This window comes from Meriones unguiculatus, chromosome 4, assembly GCF_030254825.1.
Source record: "Meriones unguiculatus strain TT.TT164.6M chromosome 4, Bangor_MerUng_6.1, whole genome shotgun sequence".
NCBI lineage: Eukaryota > Metazoa > Chordata > Mammalia > Rodentia > Muridae > Meriones > Meriones unguiculatus.
The window spans coordinates 63,437,397-63,457,664 of record NC_083352.1 but is presented as its reverse complement, the minus strand read 5'-3'; the positions used below and the strand labels follow the sequence as shown (position 1 = coordinate 63,457,664).

General features: G+C 60.2%; 1 protein-coding gene across 13 annotated transcripts; it reads right to left on the bottom strand.

Moving 5' to 3' along the window:
* Nucleotides 1–863: 863 nt before the first annotated feature.
* On the bottom strand, nucleotides 864–19,923 carry Pde4c (phosphodiesterase 4C). Of its 13 annotated transcripts, XM_021638012.2 has the most exons (17): nucleotides 19,774–19,923; nucleotides 19,421–19,474; nucleotides 16,844–17,043; nucleotides 6,545–6,733; nucleotides 6,108–6,144; nucleotides 5,960–6,030; nucleotides 5,784–5,836; nucleotides 5,423–5,535; nucleotides 5,258–5,351; nucleotides 4,874–5,031; nucleotides 4,697–4,795; nucleotides 4,360–4,524; nucleotides 4,178–4,277; nucleotides 3,866–4,020; nucleotides 3,642–3,764; nucleotides 3,303–3,485; nucleotides 864–2,824 (listed from the first exon to the last, which is right to left on the bottom strand). In XM_021638012.2, exons 2-17 carry the CDS (start codon nucleotides 19,460–19,462, stop codon nucleotides 2,567–2,569), a joined length of 2,040 nt encoding a protein of 679 aa, XP_021493687.1. In that variant the 5' UTR covers nucleotides 19,463–19,474; nucleotides 19,774–19,923; the 3' UTR covers nucleotides 864–2,566. The 13 variants fall into 13 exon arrangements, with proteins under 13 accessions (XP_021493687.1, XP_060237944.1, XP_060237950.1 ...); XM_060381961.1 differs by having other exon boundaries at nucleotides 4,364–4,524; nucleotides 5,784–5,832; nucleotides 5,960–6,144; XM_060381967.1 differs by lacking the exon at nucleotides 5,784–5,836 and having other exon boundaries at nucleotides 4,364–4,524.
* Nucleotides 19,924–20,268: the final 345 nt, after the last annotated feature.

The following is a 20,268-nucleotide window of genomic DNA, read 5'->3' as shown; positions in this document are numbered from 1 at the left end:
AGACCCAAGAGGGGGAGAAGGTTTGAGAGCAGACCCCGCAAGCCCTTCACGGTGTGGTCCCTGGGGCCAGGCGACCCTGTGTCCCGGGAAGCTGGGTGCAGAAATGCAGACTTCCGTGCTGCAGCACAACACATGCCTGGAAATCTGCCAGCCAAGGTGGGACTCCCAGGCTGTCCTTTGTTCCTGCCGGGGCGCCCCGGGTGGGACCCCAGCGCCTGCATCCCCGCAGGAAGCAGTGCCGGGGAAGCGGCCTGGCCTGGTTTATAGACCGCCTCACCAGCTGCGGAGGCGAGGAGGGACCAGAATAACTTGTCGCCTGGATGCCACCCCCGCCAGAAGCCTGCGAGCTGCGCGAGCTCTGCCCGTTCCCGGGCGCCAGTTTTCCGCTCTCCCGCCCGCACCAGGGAGCGCGCACTGGATGGGGGTACAGAGAAGCGACCCTCACGGTCTTATGCCACCAGCTCCCGGCCACTCTGGTGGAACCCGGGCTTGAGGGAAGAGAGTGCAGGAGAAGCCTGGTGCGCCCCTAACCTGGGTTCTGTTCATGCCTAAGGGATATGGTCAGGCAAGGGCCATCCGCCTCCACCGCTGGGCTGTGGCTGTGAGTACAGTGCTTGGAGCTCAGTTGGTGGCAAGGGGTACGTGGAAGGCTGAGGCAAGAGAAGTGTCAGCTCGTCACTTTTAATCCCAGCAGCACGTGGAGATCTCTGAGTTCGAAGCCAGCCTGGTCTACATACGGAAGACAGCCAGAGCCACACAGAGACTATTTCAAAAAACCTAAATGTGTGTTAAGGGCCTAGGAAAACAAACCCACAGACAGAAGAGCAGGAACTGAGGGAAACAGCACGAGTATCTGCCACATCTTTTTAAAATCATTCTCATTTATTTGTGTGGGGTATGGGGTGTCAGAGGACAAGCTGGGGAGTCAGTCTTCCCTGCTACCACGAGAGTCCTAGGCTTAGCAACAAGTGCCGTTGAGCCATCTTGCTGGCTGAAAGGTTTATTTTCTTTATAAATGTGTATGACTTCCAAAGTTTCCCACAGTGTTTAACAGGAAATCTCTGAGAGTCACCACTCAAAACATCTGGAAGGAAGAAGGAAACGTTCCAGTGTGTGACCCCAGATGGCTTTTTGTGGCTCCGGGGAAGGAACAGCTGGAATCATAATATTTACAGAGGAAGTGGCCTGCCACCCTGCGCCTCCTGGCTCTTTGGAGACTGTGGTGGGAGGCAGGGTTACAGGCCCAGAGGGAACAGGGGAGGAGAGGCACATGACGCACGCCTGTCACCTCAGCCAAGCGCTTGGAAGGCGAAAGCAAGAAAAAACACTAGTGTCATCCCGGCTGCACAGAAAGCCCCACCTCAGGACTTGAGACCCTGAGACCCTGTGGGCAGGGAAGCAGGCACGCTGCCTGGCAGCACTAGGAGCCAGCACCCACTCTGCCCAGAAGCTGTGAGAAGGCACCAGACAGTTCAGGTCTCAGTCTCCCCACAAGTGAATGAGGATGGCAAGGGTTAGTCTGTTTTTGCCATGCTAGAAGTGAGCTCAAAGCTGTGCACGTGTGACCAGAGCCCACGCCAGCCCTTCCCCAGAGGACTGCAGGGAAAGCTCCACCAGAGCACGTCCCTAGCCCCTCTTTCTTATTTATTTATTTACTTATTTATTGATCATTTTGGATTTTTCAGACAGGGTCTCCATGTAGCTCTGACTGTCCTGGAACTCGCTCTGTAGACCAGGCTGGCCTTGAACTCAGAGATCCTCCTGCTTCTGCCTCCTGTGTGCTGAGATTAAAGGTCTGTACCACCAGGCCTGGCGCTCTTTCCTTTCCACTTCTGTCCGTGCTGCTTAGCCTGGACCAGCCTGTGGCCTCACTCCCCGCCCACCCCCCTGAGTGAGTCTGGGGACCCCCTGGAGAGCACACCGCTGCCGTCTAGGGGTGGTTTGAGCCGTATCTTGTCAGGGTTTTACTGCACAACTGTCTGGCACTGCCTTTCTCTGGGAAACCACGTTGGTCCCCCACCAGTATTGTTTTGTAAAGCATGTGGGCAGCCTGTGGGGATACTGGGGCCTGCAGGGGTCTTCTAGGAGGTCACTGGCGTCTCTGCAGAAGAATCTTCAAACTTCAGCAGGTGGTCCATCTGCACTCCACAAAAGGGGCCCTCTGGGCCTCAGGACAGGCTCTCTTAAGGCAGGATACAGAGTGTGGTAGGTGCTGTGGGAATCCAGGCTTTCATCTTCAGCACCAAAAAGAAAACAACCAAACAAACAAACACAGAAAGAGCCCGGTGCCATAGCTGTTCGCAGGCGGAAGGTGAGTCCATCCTCAGGAGGACAGGCAGGCAGCAGGAGGTGCCAATCCAGCCACCTCGCCCCTCCCCCTACCGTGCCATTCCAACCAAGCCTGTGGTCAGAGTGGACCCCGAGCCTGAGCTCAGCTGTCCACTTTGACTGGTGGAAAGAGAAGTCCCCAATGCTCACAGGTGCCCAGAGGGCCTGGCTCTGACCTAACAGTCCATGCCAGGACAGGGCACACCCTGGGCTCTGGGCTAGCCTTGGAGGACAGGAGTTAAGTGCTGGTTGACTCTGAGGAGTCCCTGTTGGGTGCTGAGTGCTCCTGCTCCTCCTGCTCCTCCTGCTCCTCCTCCAGGGTCAGCTCAGATTGGAGGCTGCCTGGGCCCACGGCAAGCGCCGGGCTGCGGGGAACCCTCCTCTGATACCATTCCCTGTTGTCTTCCAAGGTGTACAGCAGCTCCTGGGCGTCGGGGTGCACCAGGTCAGCCCACGTCTCCCACAGCGGGTGGGCGATGTAGTCGATGAATCCCACCTGAGGGGGAGTGGGGCAAAGGAGTCTCAGTGAAGCCTGGAATCCGCCCGGCGCCCCAGCTGGCCGGGAGGTGTCCGCTGCCTGGATGCTCCTTTCTCAAGTCCTATTCAAACCCTCTCGGAAAAAACTCCTCCTGGCCTAACAGTCAGAAGACGGAGACAGGCTGCTCTGGGGAGGGGGTTCAAGGCCAGCCAGGTGACAAAACGAGACCTTCAAAACAAGAACAAAAATCTGCCTACTCCGACGGTGGCGCCCCTTGCCTTCAATCCCAGCACTTGGGCAGCAGAGAGAGGCTGATCTCCGGGAGGATGAGGCCAGCCTGGTCTACAGAGTCAGTTCCAGAGCAGCCTGAACTCTGTTTTTGAAACCCTGTCTCATAACCAAAACAAAACAGAAAAACCCAAAAAACGAAAAGAAGGACAGTTAAGGCCCCGCGCCACAGTGGGCCCAGGCCCGGCCCAGCCCGCCGCGCCCGCACCTGGGACTTCTCCACCGAAGCCGTGTGCTTGTCGCACATGGGGCTGACGTCCAGGCCCGCGGCGCGCTCGCGGTCGCCCTGGCGGAAGAGCTCCGCCATGATGCGCTCGGTCCACCGGCGGTAGAGCGGCAGGGGCTTGGCGGGGTTGCTGAGGTCCGCGCAGTGCACCAGGCTCTGGAGGACCTGCGGGCGTGGGTTCACAGGCTGTCCTCCTGGCCCGGAGCGGTGTGGTGGGAGCCTCTGAGGCAGGGGGATGGCCGCTTCCCGGCAGCCTAGGCCACAGAGCGAGACTGCCTCGGGAAGCCGCAGCGGGACACCGAGGCTGGGGCCACCGCGCACCTGGATGCGGTCCGAGTAGTTGTCCAGGAGCAGGACGCCAAGGCTCGTCACCTTCTTGGTCTCCACCATGGTCTTGAGGTCGGCCAGGAGGCTCATGTGCTTGGACATGTCTGTGGCCAGCACCTGCGGGACAGGAAGCCGCAGGCTGCACCCCTGGGACCCTCCGTGCCTCAGTATCCCCCGCTTAGAGAAGAAGGGCCTCGCAGGCCCTCTAGTGGCGTCACCATGTCGATGACCATCCTGCGCAGACTCAGTCTCTGCTTGGCGCTGAGGTTCCGGAAGATGTCGCAGTTCTCCGCCTGCAGGAGCTTGAAGCCCACGGCCAGGTGATGGTTCTCCAGCACCGACATGTCATTGTACATCAGCGCCAGCTCCGAGTCTGCGGGGAGAGCGGGGCCTCGAGACCCCACGGCACCCAGAGGCCGCCGGGAGGGCGCCCCTGGCCACTCCTAGGCCTGCGGGGTGCCCAAACTCTAAAGCCCCTCTACAGAGAGCCGCCCGGGCGTGCCAGGGAGGCCTGCGGCCACAGCACTCACGGGTGTTGATGAGGAACTGGTTGGAGACCCCGGGGTGGTCCACATCGTGGATGGCGCACGCAAACAGAGCCGCCAGCACCTCCAGGTCCGTGAACACCGCCTGCGCCGGGCCGGGGGGTCAGGGCGGGGGTCAGGGCAGGGGTCAGGGAGGGGCGCCCCCCCCCCCAGGTTGGGCGCGGCACCTGCAGAGCGGGTGTGGCCAGCAGCACGTGCGCGGACTGCGCCACGTCGGCCGCGTGCAGGCTGTTGTGGTAGGCCACGTCGGCGTGGTAGTGCCCCTCCAGCGTGAGCAGGAACCTCAGCAGCGTGTCCGCGGGGATCCGGAACGTCTCGAGCAGGTGCCGCTCCTGGCGCGTCCCGGGCGCGGTCAGGCCTGGCCCCGGGGCTCCGGCTGGCCCGCTCCCGCGCTCCCGGCCACCCCCCAGCGGCCCGTCCTCCTGGCGCTGCCGCCCTGTGAGCGCCCCTAGACGGCTCAGGGACCCGCTGGGACAGGACACCCCAAACCAAGGCGGGGGGCACCTGGAGGACGCTGAATATGATGGCTGTGAGGGGCCGGTTCCCGCTCAGCTCGGCCACTTTGAACACGTCGAGTCCCCACTTGTTGGTGTCCTCGAGCTCCTACGGCGACAGCAGCGCGGGGCTGCAGCTCGCGGCGCCCGCGCCCCCGCCCGAGCACAGCTTGGGGCCCTGACCCACCTTGGCCAGCTGCCCCTCCTGGTCTGTCTGGACCCCGAAGCGAGGCACGGCGGCTGCGGGGACGCCGGCGGGGCCGGGCGCGCGCAGCCCGGTGATCCGGGACTCGGGCGGGGCGTCCTCCCTGGGCGGCCCCGGAGGCTCCACCTCGGCCTGCTGGGCTGCAGGGGCCGGTCACTCAGGCTCTACCTACGCGGTTTGTCACGGGGTCCCCTCCCGCCATCCGCAGCCTTTGCTGTGTGACGGGCACACGTGTTCCCCGTGTTTTAGCTGGCAAACTCCTACCGCTGCTTCAAAACCTCATATGTCATGCCCTCTCCTCCAGCCTGTGCAGGGCAAGACCTCGGTGTCCCCACGGGGGGACCGCGGGCGGCTCGGGGTGCTCACCGAGGAAGGTTCGCGCGATGTACTCGGACACCTGGTTTCCTGAGCGGCCGCTTTCCGACAGGTGTGTCAGCTCGCGACTGAGCATGCGCCTGAACTGTGGGCCGGGAGGAGATGAGCGGGGGCCGGCGGAGGCCGCGGAGGGCAGGGCGCGGGCGCGGGGCGCACCTTGCTGGACGCCATCTCGCCCACCGAGCGCCGCGTCTGCAGCGTCTCCAGCTGCTCCAGGCACCAGTCCAGCTCCTCCAGCGTCTCCCGCGCCAGCCGCAGCCCGGCGTCCTCTGGGGGCCGGGCGGGTCAGGGGGCGACCTCCCAGGGGCCGTCTGCGCCGCCCCGGCCCCGCACCTCCACCCCAGCCCGGGGCTACTGGGCGCGACCCCAGGCAGGCCCGCGGCCCTCCCCAGTCAGTACGGTGGGCGGGAGGAGGGGAACTGTGAACGCAAGGGCAGGCTGGCAGGGACCGCCCGTTTCCAGCCCACGGGCAGGGTGGGAGGGCTCCCGCACAGGCCCTCGGAGTGGGAGTGCGTACCTGCGGGGGCGCCGGGCTGGCTGCTGCCCGGAGGGGTCCCTAGGAGCGCCTGCCTGCGGACAGGGCCATGAGGGCGCCACCCGGCTGGTCCTCCTCTCCCACTCTCTTCCCTCCCGTACCCCTACTTCCTCTCCCACCCGCGCACCCCACGCTGTCAGCCCCTGCCCCCTCTGTACCTGGCTGCGCTGCCCGGGCCAAGCGTAAGGGCGGCCACGTTGCTGCGGACCGTCCTGAGACTGGCCAGGACCTGTGGCAAAGGCGGTGCTCAGCTGTAGGAGGAGGCCAGGACCCCCTGCGTGCTCGGGGGAGGCGAGGTACACCCACCTGGGCGAAGGGCGTGACAATCATGTCTTCTCCGTGTCTGCAGGACAGGGCGTCACTAAGGACATCTGCCGGCTTTGGCAAGCCGCCTGCTCCGGGCCTTCTGGTTCTGGCTCTCCCCGAGCAAACCCCAGCCTCTCCCACCAATCCCCCACGTTATCCATAACTAAAGCGGGGAAACTGGGTCCTAAGGACAGTAGGGGTCTTAGCACAGCCAGGACAGAAATGTTTCCCTTTTCATCACAGAAACTAGGGAGCTCGAATAAAAGTATTTGTTCAGTTGCTACTAATTGGCCTTAGTGTTCCCAGGTGGATAGGCCACTCTGTCCCCAACCTGGCCTAAGGCCAAGTGTCTGCTACAAACTGTACATTAACAAAGTAATGCTTTGGGAAACTCCTGCTTCAACTCCAAAACCCCACTAAAGGAGGAAGGGGCTCACAGGTCGCTGGCCGCCGAGGAAGTCCGGGACACAGCCTTGGGAGACTCGTGGTCGCTGTCCGAGCGGTACAGGAAGGACTCGCGCCGCTGGCCGTGCTGGGCAGGGGCCTGGAGGGCGCGGCCGAGACCGGGCCCCGGCTGAGGGTCCAGGGGAGCCCTGCCGCTCCGGAGGCCATTTTCCAGGTCGAAGCTGAAGGCAGGAACAGAGAGGCTGCCTCAGAGCAGAGGTTGTGTGTCCGTCTGTCTGTCGGGTGTCCGTGGAGCCCGCCCCCTCCCGCGCGTCCCGCGGAATCGTGGGCAGCTGGCCCAGGCGACCGAAGCAGTCCCAGCCGACCCACGACGGCCTCGGCCCATCCAGCCCCGCCCACCCGCCGGGCCCGCCCACCGCATGGCCGGACCACGCCCACCCACATGATCGGACCACGCCCACCAGCAGGACCCGGCCACGCCTGTGCCGACAGCCACGCCCCCGGGGCGGGTCTTCGCGCCTCTCCTTGGGGCGCTGCGGAGAGGGTCCGGTTCCCGGCACCTGCGCGAGCACATTCGCACAACGAAATAAAGTTTCTAAGAAGAGGCGGCGTGAGGGCAGGCGGCGGGCGCGGGAGGGGGGCGGCGACCTTGGGCAAGGCGGGACGCTCTCGGCTTGGAGGCCCTCGCGGGCCCGAGGTGCGCTCACGCGGCCGTCCGTTGCGCCCTGCCCTGGTTCGGGCCTGTGGGGTGGGGTGCGCTCGGTTTGATTTGGTTGTTTCCGACGAGGCTGGGATGAGTTCGGGTGGGTTCGTGCATTCTCGGTCCCCCTCACTCGGGCGAGCTCGGCTGCGCTCGTTCCCTTCCGCCAGATTCCCTCAGGGGCTCACTATTTTGTGACGTCACGTGGGCGGGGTTTGTTTGCCTTTCTGTCCCCAGGCCCAGCACCGCCCTGGAGTCCTAGTGCTCTCCACAAACTCGCCATCCCAAGACCTTCGGGTGGCGACCCCTTCCTTCTCCCACCTGGGAACAACTGGAAAAACCGAGGCAGGAGCAACTGCCCGGTGCTGGGTTCGAAGCCCGCCCTCGGGTGCGGAGGGTTAAAAGCTGGCTGACGGTTCCTTGGGGTCGCGAACGCTGCTTTCTTTCTGCTCTAAACTTAGCCGGGGTTGGCGGAGCCCGGCTGCCGTTCCATGACGCGAATAGCACCGGGCGAGGTTTGTGTCCTGGCTGTGGGAACGACGCGTGGGCCAGACGGTAAACTGAGGCACCGAGCCCAAGCTAGACCTCGGACCGGCGCTCAGGTCCAAACGGCTGAGGGCCTGGCGGCCTTCCTCAGGCTCGCATCTGGGCGGCGCGCTCCCTTCACACCCTGGGGCCGCGGTGAGCTGCGGCCCTGATGAGGCCGTCCAGAACAGGACCGGCCTCCCAAGGATCGCCGTGCCTCCCACCTGACGCTCAGTGGCCGCGGGACCGCCAGCCTTGGGGGCTACCCCCAGCCCCCGCGCGGTCCCCACAACGTGAACGCGCGGGTGGTCACAGTGCGCCCACGCTCTGCCCGTGAGGGCGCTCGTCCTTAGCACAGGCCGGGATTCGAACCAGGGACGGAACCTGGAAACTCCACCCCTGCCTCCCAAGCCCCCGGCTGAGCGTCCCGCGTGGCCGCCAAGCAGCGCCTGCCTCCGCGCGCCCTCGGCCCGCAGGGTCGGGACGGATGTGCAGGCTGCGCGGCCGCACCGGGACCGGCGCACAGCAGGCTGGCCCCTCGGCGTGCGCGGGGCGGTGAGCGGAGGGGACAGACGCAGAGACGGACGGACGGACGGTCTGCGAGGGGCGGCTGCCGCGGCCCCCAGCCCCCTGCGCCGGCCCCGCCTCTCACCACAGCGGGTGGGCCACCGTGAAGCGGCGCTGCAGGCGGATGCCCTGGTTCACCAACAGCTTCCTGAAGAGCGCGGGGGAGCCCCGCGGGGACCCCCGGGGGGAGCCAGGCGCCGCGGGGCTCTGCATGGTCAGGCCGAGGCCAGACGGAAGAAGCAGGGACCTTTAGATGCTCGGGGCGGAGCCGAGGACAGAGCGGAGGGCCAGGCCCCGCCCAGAGCTGTGCGGCTCCCACCCAGGCGCGGGGGGGGGGGGGGGGGGGGGGAAACCGAGGCACAGCAGACCCGCGATCTAACTCTGTTTTTACTTATATACTCATTTGCCTTTTTGTTGTTGTTGTTGTTGTTTAAAGACAGGGTCTCAGGTAGCTCAAGTTGGCTTTGAGCTCGCTCTGGAGCCCAGGCTGACTGTGAACTCGTGGCAATCCTCCTGCCTCAGCCTACTGAGTGCTGGAAAGATAGGTGTACACCGCCAAGCCCTGGCTCAGGGGCTGGTGTGGGTGTCTGAGCGGTAATTTGCCTCAGAGTAAGAGGAGTCCTGGTATGGTCGGACACACCTGCCATTCCATGCTCGGGAGGCAGCGGCAGGAGGATTGCCTGTAATTCAAGGGCACCCGGACTTCGGAGAGAGACGGACCCTGTCTCAAAGAGCCGTGTGGGAGAGGAGAGAAGGATGTCCCCTCACAGGGAGTGAGATCCCGCAGAAATGGCCGCAGCGCCCACAGGCATTCAGGTCCATTCCTGGGTGAGGACTTCTCAGGGTTGGACCTGGAATGACAAACTATGTCGCCTGCGGGAAACAGGGGAACCGTGCCAGTCACGGTAGCAGCGCATCTACAGCCCCAGGTCCCCATGTGACCCGATCGCTCTGACGTTCCCCAGGCCCCATGTCTGGACCATCTCAACAGTGAGGCTGTGTCTTCCCCAACAAACATCCGCCCAAGAGCCTTCTGCCTGTCCTCACAGGCTGCTCCAGATGTCCGGGAAAGGGGCCTGGGAGGCCTCACAGAATCTATGCCAGGTGCTCCACTGGAATGCTAGGGTGCCCGGTGCTCCACTGGAATGCTGGGGTGCCCTCCCGTATCCAACAAAACTGACAAAAACTGAGGCTCAAGCAGGTCACAGCAAAGGACCCGGTGCCTGGAGCTGAGATGTACAGACGGGGCATCAGAGGATAGCGGCAGCGCAGTCCTGCCCTGCGTGGCCCTGAGAAAGTGACCCCTGGTTTCCAGCCTCCCTGGGGACACAAGGTGCTCAGCTCAGCAGAGATAGAGTTCAGCTAGCACGAAGTTGTGTCCATTGCTCACACAAGAACACAGAGGTTCGGAGGGTCGCACAGTCTCTCCCTGTGTGGGGGAGGCTCAGCTGTGACGGCCCTACAATGCACTAGCTGCCAGCTTGACACCTGGTGGGAAAAACCTCACTGAGCCCCAGATGAAAATACCATCTGTGGCCGCTAGGCCCCACTTCTAGTCTTGGCCCCCCTTCTAGCCTAAGTATAGCTATTCCCCGGGGAGTAGAGGCTGCCAGGATCTGCCCTAGGAGAGGGGCCCCCAGCCAAGGGTCCAAGGAGTCCTGACATCCCTCCAGGCCTGAGGGAAGATCGCTATGACCCCAGGTCCCCAAAGACAAACTGGGTCCCAGGGGGGTTCAGCTCCACCCTCAAAACCATGGCAAACAGAAAAGCACAGACAGCATGCTATTGGTGTAGTGCCAAAATGCTGACAGGAGCAGAGAGGTCGGGCCTTGCCTGAGGTCGGCAGTGATGCTGTGTCTCCCCGACAAACAGCTCTGAATGGCTGGCTGAACTGATCCCAGGCCAGTGAACTCCAATATCAGGGCCTCTTGCATGTCATTAACTAATTCTCCATCCCTCTGCAGTCCCAACAGCCAGCCTATCACTGACATTGTCACAGCGGCTGTACCAAGACTATCTCATTCACACAGTCAAATGTGTATTTCATTAATAGCTCCAACAGTCATTTTTTATTGTGGCTTATAATATGGAGAAATGGTCACAGAGCTGACTGAACATTCAAGGTCTGGCCCTCTTGAGCTACAGCCCTGCTAGTAAAGGATGGAAATGAAGTGGGGGCTGCAGGCGGCCCTGTCCTGACCTGCCTCTACATTGCTGTGTGACTTCGGGGAGTGCCCAGAAGGCTCTGGTGCTCGTGACAACCCAGTGCCTTCAGTTCTTTCTGTTTGGATTCTCTCTCCTCTTATCAGGAGACCTCTTATCAGGAAAACTGAACTCTGTTCTGTCCATTTTGATGAGGTCCTGGGAAGAGAAATGACTCACCCAAGTCCCCAGGGAAGACGAGCAGAGACAGTGGAGGCTGCAGAGGTGAGCAGGAGCAGGGGCAGAGCTGCCCTCAGCCTGAACCACGCCTCTGCAGCCTGCCTCCGCCAGGTGCTCGGAGCCTCACCGGCTGCTCCAGCCTCCTGAGGCCCACGGGTCAGACTAGAGCAGGGCCAGGCCCGCCTCATTTGATCCTAACCCTTACTGCAGATCCCTTACAGAGATCCTCCCGGCCCACCTGCCTGCCCTCCGGCTACTCAGAAGCCTCTGAGACCCCTGTTCCCCCCGCCGAGCACACCTGCCTGTCTGCCCAGCTGGGTTCACATCATGCTCCGGACCCAGCTTGCCGCTTCTAGCCTAACTCTCACCCTGGGACTCAGTCATGAACTTCCCAGGGCCAACTCCACCTGTAGGCTCTCAACCCACACTGGTAAACAGTAGGTGCTTCATAAATGCTTTCTGAACAAGAGCTCCTGATCTTCCTACACCATGCCACCTACAGCCTGCTGTGAGGAGGCTCAAGCTAGAGAGACCATCAGTCCCCCAGCCAGGAGCTTGACTTCCTGGAGCCGGCCCCCCCACCCCCACGGCCACTCAAAGCTTATGAACCACGTGGCCCTCCCCTCCCACCACCAGAGCGGCCCAAAGGAAATGTGTTTATTCTTTCTTGAAAATGGAAAATCATGAGTCACTGGGTGGGGCTTGGGTCACCTGGGAAGGCAGATGCAGTGCTCTGGGCTGAGGCTCTCTAGAGGCAATGGGTGATCCATGGGGTACCTCAAGGCTGAGAGAGGGGACTGATGTGCTCAGGGTCCCCTAGGCTGCTCTTCAGCTGGGGAGCTTGCTGCCTGAGACCCACCCAAGGCCCCTGTGGCTCCTCCCAGGACAGGCTCACCCAGGACCCTGCCTCACCCGGGGGGTCTCTTCTGCCCTTGCCCACTCCCACGTGCTCCAGTCAGAGGCCAGGAGCCCGCCTGTTCTCAGATGGCTTCACGTGCCTAGGCTGGCCTCCAACCAGCAGCTCCTGGTGGCCCTGAGCACCTGCGGCTCCTGCCTCTGGCTCCGCAGTGCTGGCCTGACTCGTGGGTGACACTCAGGGCTGTGAGCATGACCTACCAACCAGCCCCAGCCTCATGTCCTCCTTTTTTCTCTAGAATTTATTTTTATTTTCCCTGCATTGATGTTTCACCTGCAGGTCTGTCTGCGTGTGAGTGCCAGATACTGGAACAAACAATTGTGAGCTGCTGGGAATTGAACTCAGGCCCTCTGAAAGAGCAGTCAGCACTTAACCACTGAGCCATCTCTCCAGCCCCATGTCCTCCTTTTTTATAATTTTCTTTCTTTTTTTTCTCCTCGAGACAGGGTTTCTCTGTGTAGCCCTGCCTGTCCTGAAACTCACTTTGTAGACCAGGCTGGCTTCAAACTCCGAGATCCTCCTGCCTCTGCCTCCTGAGTGCTGGGATCAGAGGTGTGCACCACCACTGCCCTGCATAATATATTGTTAATACTTTTTAAGTTAGATTTGCGGGGTGGGTAGCAGGTTGCCAGGAGCTCACATCCTCTAGAGAGCACACTGCTGAGCCATCTCCCCTCTCTGTAGACGAGGCTGCCCTACAACTCTGTGTAGCCTAGATTGGCCACCGCTCACTGAGATCCCCCACCTTTGCCGCTGTCTCCAGAGTGCTGGGATTAAACGCTTGAGCCACCGCGCCTGACCTCCTTAAGTGCAACAGCTGACCTGGGCTTTGGTCGTCAGGGCTGGGGCAAGTGGCAGGCCATGCGCACACTGCTTTCCAGCATCATGGCTGAGGCCCTGTCCTTCCTTAGGCCACTTAGATGCTAGGAGAGATTTGCAAATGGGGTGAGGACTAACTGAGACACAGATGACTACAAACTGGCATCAGGCTGTAGCCTGAGGGGGACGCTGTTCAGACTGCGGCCTGCAGGTGCCTTACATCCGTACGCCACCTGCTACCAAGGCCTCTTCACCAAGACCCCTCCCCAAGAAAACCCAGTCCTCACAGACCATCGCTTCCAGGCTGCCGTCCCCGCCCCCGCTGCAGAGCCAGGACACTCCACTGCCCCGTGTAAGCTGCTCATCTCAGAGCCTAACCACTGACCCCGCCTGCCAACCTCAGGCTCCGCCCCTGTCCCAACGCCTGAGAGATCATGATGCTCAACCCATGTTACCCCTCTCCATCCATGTTCCCACCGGCCTCTGCAGACCACGCCCACCTACGCCCCGCTCCGTCTCGTCCAGGTTGGCCTCGCTTTGTAGACCCAGCTGGCCTTGAACTCATAACTCACAGCGCTCCTCCGATCTCCGCCAAGTGCTGGGATTATAGGCGTAAGTCACCGGCCCTGCCCACCCTACCTCTTTTATTTATGTTTTTTTAAATGTTTTTATGTATATGAGTGCTCTATCTGCATGTACACCTACAAGCCAGAAGAGGGCACCAGATCTCATTGAATTCATAACCTCTGGCCCAGCAGACAGTGCTCTTAACCACTGAGCCTTCTCTCCCACGTCCCACAGGTCGCTCCTTCGCGTGACACCTGCCTCACCCCCCCCCCCGACTACGCCCTCTCCACAGAAGCCTCAGCCACGGGCTTCAGGCTCCGCCCACTTTCCTCAAGTAGCTAGCCAGCTTCCCTCACCTTGCGAACAGTGCCCCCTCCTCATTTGTGTCTCACCGCTCCCGCCAGGCCCCGCCCCAGGCTCCGCCTTCTCAGCCAGGCCCCGCCCTGCCACCTACCAGCCTTGGAAGGAGCTGGGCCAGGAGCGCCGGGACGTCAGGAGCCCAGGCTGCTCGCTGCACTCCGGGTCCGAATGGAAGCACCGCTGGATACGGATGGGGCGCCGTGGCTGCCTCCACAGGTGCTTCGGGGGTCGGGGAGACCCTGCGCGGCCGACAAGCCGGGTATCCATGTGTCGCCCCCCGAAGCCAAGAAAAGGGCAAGGAGACCTCGGGTGGCGCCGGGAGGGGCTGGGGTCCCCTCTCCGCAGTGCCGAAGCTAGGCGGGTTAGGTAGCAAGACTCAGACCTGAGGCTGGGCCCACAGGCACCGACGTTCCGGCACCTGAGGAGAAGCCTAGATCAGGATCTGGCCCCTGGTGACACAGGGCAGGCTTGCCGCACAGCCAGAGGCCCAGTCCTAGCCGGGCAGAGGAGGGGTCCCAGAGGACGGCGAACCTGGGACTATCCCCTCCCAGACGTGTGCGCGCAAAGTCGTAGGCCAAGGGGTTCCAAGAGGTACCTAACGGCAAGGAAGAGCAGGGAGCCAGCCACTTCTCTCTAGCGTCCCTGCTGTGCGGAGGCCTGGAAGAGCACCCCCATCCCATGGGCTCCGAGAGCCACTGCACACACCCGGCTCTTTAGAGCCTTCCCTCAGCCCCTGGCGCAACGTATGAGATCACCGGCCCCCAGGCACCCCGGGCTCCACCTTGCAACCACGATTCCTGTCCAAACCTCCAGCTTGTCTCCTCCCTTCGCACCCTAGAAAACTCAGGTTCCCACTCGCCACCCCCGTCCCGGGGGATTCCCCGGAGAGTGGCAGAGAGCTCCAAGGACATCTTAATCAGCAGAAGCGTAAGCGTGTGGACAGCATCGGCGCTGCGTGCGCAGTGGAGGGCAGTGCGTGCCACAGGCCTGGTGGAGTCCCCTGAGGGGGCCGTGCTGGGTGGGAACTGGCGAGGGCAGGGCTCGGGAACTCTTCTAGAAGCTTTCCCAGCACGGTCCCTGTCCCAGGCTTAGTCTGTGCAGGCCTTGCCACCAAGCCTGAAGCCCTGAGCTTGGTCCCTGGGACCCTCATGGTGAAAGACAGAGAACAGCTCTGCTCCCCCACTCTCTCTCTCCTCTCTCTCCTCATTTTGGTCTTGAGACAGGGTCTGTGGTGGTTTGGATAAAAACGCCCCCCCCCCCCCAACGCTGACAGGCATGAACGCTGGGTCCCCAGCAGAGAGAACTGCCTGGGAAGGATGAAGAGGTGTGGCTCTGTTGGAGGTGTGTCGCTGGGATGGATCCCAGTCTTTCTCCATCTGTCTGCTCGAGGACCAGACTGACATCTGCTCAGCACTGTGCCTGCCGCGCACCCTGCCATGATGGACTTTCACACCCTCTGCACTGTAAGGCCCACAGCAAATGCTTTCTTTTGCAAGTTGCCCTGTTCATGGCACCCTTTCACAGCAACAGAGCAGTAGCTAACAGAGGGTCTCCCTTTGTAACGCAGGCTAGCGTGGAATTCACTATATAGACTAGACGAGGTTGGCCTCAAACCCACAGACCTCCTCCTGCCTCTGCTTCTCCAGTCCTGGGACTGAAGGCACATACCACCTCCCCAACTCTCCTCAAGGCTTCAGTCACCACTTTGTCTCTCAGTCCGCCGCATCCCAAGCTGACGGTGCTAAATGATGTTGCCCCAAACCCATCTCTTTTACCTTGGAAAGTGGAGGATTAAGCACAGTCCCTCTGCCTCTTGGGCTCACTGCAAAGATCAGACAGCTATTGCATGTGACCTACAGAGCCATCAAAGCCACCTTGACACTTCCACCCTCGTTGGTGTCCACCATGCTAGCTGAGCGCCCATTCACACGCCGACACCGCCCCCCAGATTCTGCTGAGCTTCCTCCTGGGTCTGTTTCCATCTTGCCCTGACTGTCAGTTTTACCCACAAGCCCTGAAGTGAGGAAGACCTTAAACTCTTGATCCTCCTCCTTCCACCCCCAAAGTGTCCCCACATCTGGTTTCTATGGTGCTAGGGACAGGACTCGGGACTTCCTACACAATACACATCGCTTTATCAGCCAAACCATATCCCAGCAGTGGTCTGTGCTGCCTGTGTCAGCTCGACACACAAACTGGAGTTATTTGAAATACGGAAGCTTCAGTCCAGTAAGAGACTCCCTAGGATCAGGCTGCAGGCAAGCGTGGAGTGCATTTTCTGAATTAGTGATCAGTGGGCGAGGGCCAGCCTCTGGTGGGTGGTGCCACCCCCGGGCTGGTGGTGCTGGGTTCTAAGAAAGCAGGCTGAGCAAGCCATGGGGAGCAAGCCCATACGCAGCACCTCCATGGCCTCTGCAGCAGCTCCTGCCCCAGGTTCCTGCCCTGCTTGAGCTCCTGCCTGACTTCCTTCACTGATGGATGCAGAGCACAATCTGAATGAACCCTTTCCTGACAACTTGCTTTTGGTCATGGAGTTTTGTCACAGAAACAGAAACCCTGACTAAGACAGAGTTTTAGGTTTTTGCTTGTTTGGCGTTGTTTGTTTGTTTGTTTTTAGACAGATATTTTCTGTGTGTCCCTAGAGCCTGGAATCCAAGTGCTGGGATTAAAGGCGTGAGCCACCAAGCTTGGCTTAGAGTTTTAAGTTTTTAAATAAAAAGCTGACATTTATTTATTTATTGTGTGCATGGGGCAGGGCGCGTGTGCATGCATAGTTCCTATGTCACTCAGAGGACAAAGGACGGGAGTCGGTTCTTCCTGCACCACCTGGGGCCTGGGACTGGACTCAGGCAGGCCGTCAGGCCTGGCGGCAAGCTCCTTCATCCACAAAGCCATCCTGACAGCCCAGATTTTTTTTCTCTGTGGGCCAGGCCGACTGGAACTCACCGTTTTCTGCCTCTCTCCTAAGTGCTAATAATACAGACCTGAGCAATCATGCACATCCAGTTTAGAGCTTTTAAAAATGCCAGTATAGCCGGGCATGGTGGCACACACCCTCAATCCAAGCACTTGGGAGACAGAGGCAGGTGGACCTTCGTGAGTTTGAGGCCAGCCTGATCTACAGAGGGAGTCCAGGACAGCCAAGACTACACAGACAAACCCTGTCTTGAAAAGCCACAATAACAATAATAATATGAAAATTATTTTTTTAAAAAGCCAATGTGGTTAAGTTACCCCATCAACTGTACGCGCTGAGGCCTGTAGTCCATCTCCTACATCCCTGGGCCCGTCCAGACCAACGCTGACCTATTCTGGTCCACATGCTAAGCGCTGGCCCCCCTGCCTCACGCTGCCGACTTCCGTGGCAGCCTCGGCAGGGCTGCCTCCTCTCCCGCCACACAGTAGGTGTTTACCTACCACCTACACTCCAAGCGCAGCCGAGCTCAAGCAGCACTCACATTCTGTCCCCGTGGCCCTCCTCCTCCCTGTCCTCACCTGCTTGAGCCCCGGCTTCTCTCTGTCCCTCGAGATCCGATGGTGAAAACGACACGGGCACCAGACTCTGCCTCCCCAGAAGATCCGAGGCGGCTGGACAGTGGAGGCAGCAGCAGGGTCCCCGAGAAACGTCTCCGGATCACACCCCCACCTAGGGGGCTGGCAGGGGCCGCTCCAGAATCCGCTGGCTCCCGAACTCGCTGGGGAGACAGCAGGAAGTCATGAGCAAGCAGGAATGCCACCAGGGGACCCTGAGCTTCACAGATTCCCACCAGCCCTCAGGGTAGAGACGATGGCGGCCCCGCAAGGTTTATAGTTTTGTTGCATTTTTAAATCGACTTGTTCGTGGAGGAGCACACACAGGCCACACAGCCCACAGGCAGAGGTCCGAGGACAGCTGTCCTTCCAGCCTGTGGGCCCCAGGGATTGAACTCTGCTGAGCCATCTTGTCAACCACACTTTTTGTTTTCCTTTTGTGGTGCTAGGACTACCACCTGTCCCTTACTCGTGATCACAGGCTGTGAGATTTGAACACAGTGCCCTGGGATGGGCCGTGGGCGGGACCGAATTCGGGGAGCTGTCCAGTGCTGACCGCACAAATTGGCGCCTTCCGGGGAGCAGTGCAGCAGGTGCAGAGGGCGGCTTCTCAGGTCTTTCCTGAGCTTCGCAGAGGCCTGTTTCCACCCTTGACAGACAGCCTTCCCCATTCTCAGCCGAGGGCCTGGGGCGGGGCCAGGGGAAAGCTTGGGGCGGGGCTTGAAGAACGGAGTTTAGGGGCGGGTCTGGGGCGGAGCTTAGGAGAGGGCCTGACTCAGGGGGCAGGACTCAGGTTCAGTACTTTATTTTAGAAATATTATTTTATTTATTGGTTTATTTTTATTTTGGGTCTCTTGAGACAGGGTTTCTCTGTGTAGCCCTGTTGGCTGTTCCGGATCTTGCTCTGTAGAGCAGGCTGGCCTGGAACTCAGAGATCCTCCTGCCTCTGTCTCCTGAGCAACACCCCCTTCGATGCTCCTTGGAGGGGCGTGATCGGCACCATAACTGTTAGCTTACAGTTTGTTGCCGTCTGTTTTGCAGGGCTCAAGAGAGACCTGCAGACCTTTGGGATGTGGTTTGGAGGCTGAGAGATGGCTGTCAGTGTGAGGACTCGAGACTGAACAGTGCTTAAGATGAGTGAGAACTCATTCGCCAAAAATCTTCGAGGAGGTACATGAGCAGGCGAAGCCTGCACAAGGCCTTGGGTGGCAGTGTTCTGGAGAACATGGGCTCTGGATCTGCACTGTGACCAGACACCCGCAGACACCAATAAGATGTGCATGTGAACGCACACATAAAGGACATATGTGAAGTATAATTAATCAAATAAAGGTAGCAGAGGTCTGTGGCGATGGCTCAGTGGGTAAAGGGGCCCAACAAGGGCCCGAGGACCTGACTTCCATGCCTGGGACCCACACAGAAAGGAGAGAGCCACCCCGGTAAATTGTCCTCTGACCTCCACAGCTCACACATGGCACCTCGCCACCACACACTAACTAAATGTCATCCTTGAAAAAAGCTGGGCATGGTGGCACGAGTCTCTCTAATCTTTCAGGGAAGCAGAGCGGGTGGGTGTTGGTGAACTTGAGGCCAGCCTGGTCTACACAGCAAGTTCAAGGCCAGCCAGGCCAGTGAGAGGCTGTCTCAAAAGTTAATAGGTGATTTAACTAACTCCAGAGACTGGCCAGCACCTGCCCAGCCGTCAGCCTTGCTGGGGCGGCCAGGTCCCCAGAAAGCCTTATGCCCCCTGACCACCTCCTAGTTCTTCCTCAGAGGCTGGCTGCAGCCTGGGTGTGCCCGTCCCCACCTCTCACACAGGCCCCACTCTTCTCTCCTTTCTCTGCAGTCCATCCTGCCGCCGGCTCATGGTCCCACCCCATTGCCACCCCCTCCTCCGGCCCTCCATGCATCTGCCTCCTGACCGCCATAGCTTTCAGACTCCAGGCCTGGGCTCCACCCTACCACCACACAAAACAGGCATGACTTTCAGGTTGTGGTCCCAGCAGCACTCAGAGGGTGGAAAAGCAGGCATCCGGAAGTAAAGGTCATGTTTGGTTACATTGAAAGTTAGAGGCTAGCCTGGGCTACATGAGACCCTGCCTCATTGAAAGAAAATATTGCATGCACACACACAGACACAAAATAAATCTAAAACTGGAGAGATAGCTCGCTCAGTGGTTAGAGCACTGGCGGCTCTTCCAGAGGACCGAAACTCTGTTCCCAGAAGCACAGCCCCATCTGTAACTCGTTTCCGAGCTCTGATGCCCTCTCCTGGCCTTGAGCAGGCTCTGCACACAGTGGAGCACAGAAGACATACATTCAGGCCGAACCCTACACCCAGACAATAATAAAAATTATTTTTAAAAGGAACGAAAACTATCTTGCATTCTGGTCTTGGGCTTGACTCAGTGGCCCCTCAGAACCCCAGGTAACCTCGCTGTACCCGAGTTTCCCCTGTGAGCTCATTCGGGGCAGTTCCAGCCCTTTTAACCAGGGACCTCAGGCCGTGGCTCCCCCACGGGCCTGCCGCATGCTGCTCACCTCACTCAGCAGGAAGGACAGGGCAGTGCCGCTCCTCTTCATGGTGCAGGCTCTCTAGATTAGAAGGGGGCAGTGAGACTGAGTGCCTGACAGGCAACTGCTAGGATAGCCCCGGCCCCTGCCCCAAATCCAGCGCCACATCAGCAAGGCAGGGAAGCCACAGCTGCCTGCAGAGACGGCTGCAGGGCCCACACTCCTCTCCCTCCCCTGGCCAGCCCCAGGGACCAGGCCTCTGGCACACGGTCACCTGGAAATCCACTCAGCTTCCAGGAGGGCTCTGGCATTTGTTGGCTTTCTGAGCCCCCAGTTCCCCACATGTAGGACCCCGCCACGCTGACACTTCTAGCACTCACACCAAGCTGCTTTGAGGATGCCAGCCACCGGTGTTCTGTGACTTCCTGAGGAGCCGAGGACACACAGCCCTGGCCGTTCCCAGCAGAGCCCTTTAACTGAGCAGCGGACTAGATCAAAGCCAGGTGCGCCCTCAGGATCGGAGGAGGGGCAAGAGCAGGGTGACCAGGGCAGGAGGTGTGAGTGCCCAAGTGTGTGACTAAATGAAGCAAGGGGGGAGGGGGAGTAGCCAGACAGGAGGTTTGATTGTTAATGTGTTTCCGCCTCACAGAGGTTGAAACAGTCTGAGCCTGAGACGTTTCCTCAGTATTTTGGGGTACCAACCAAGGCACTTCAAGGAAAGCTGTTCCACTATGCTGTGCTGCTCTAGGCAGTCAGTGACCATCTCTGGTCAAACCCACAACTTAGAGCTGCAGTCAGAAGTGGGGAACCCAGGAGCTGAGGCTGGAAGGATTGCGGCCTGAGCCAAGGGGATCTCCAGGCCGCTCTGCTCTGTG

What these genes read in the sequence shown, in the direction of transcription:
- Pde4c (XM_060381961.1), bottom strand. Translation starts at nt 19,462, where the DNA reads ATGAAGAGGAGCGGCACTGCCCTGTCCTTCCTGCTGAGTGAG. An exon ending in TGTCCTTCCTGCTGAGTGAG is followed by an intron (nt 17,044 to 19,420) that starts GTGAGCAGCATG and finishes CTGTCTCCCCAG; the next exon opens with CGAGTTCGGGAGCCAGCGGA. An exon ending in AGAAGCCGGGGCTCAAGCAG is followed by an intron (nt 6,734 to 16,843) that starts GTGAGGACAGGG and finishes TCCTGCCTTCAG; the next exon opens with CTTCGACCTGGAAAATGGCC.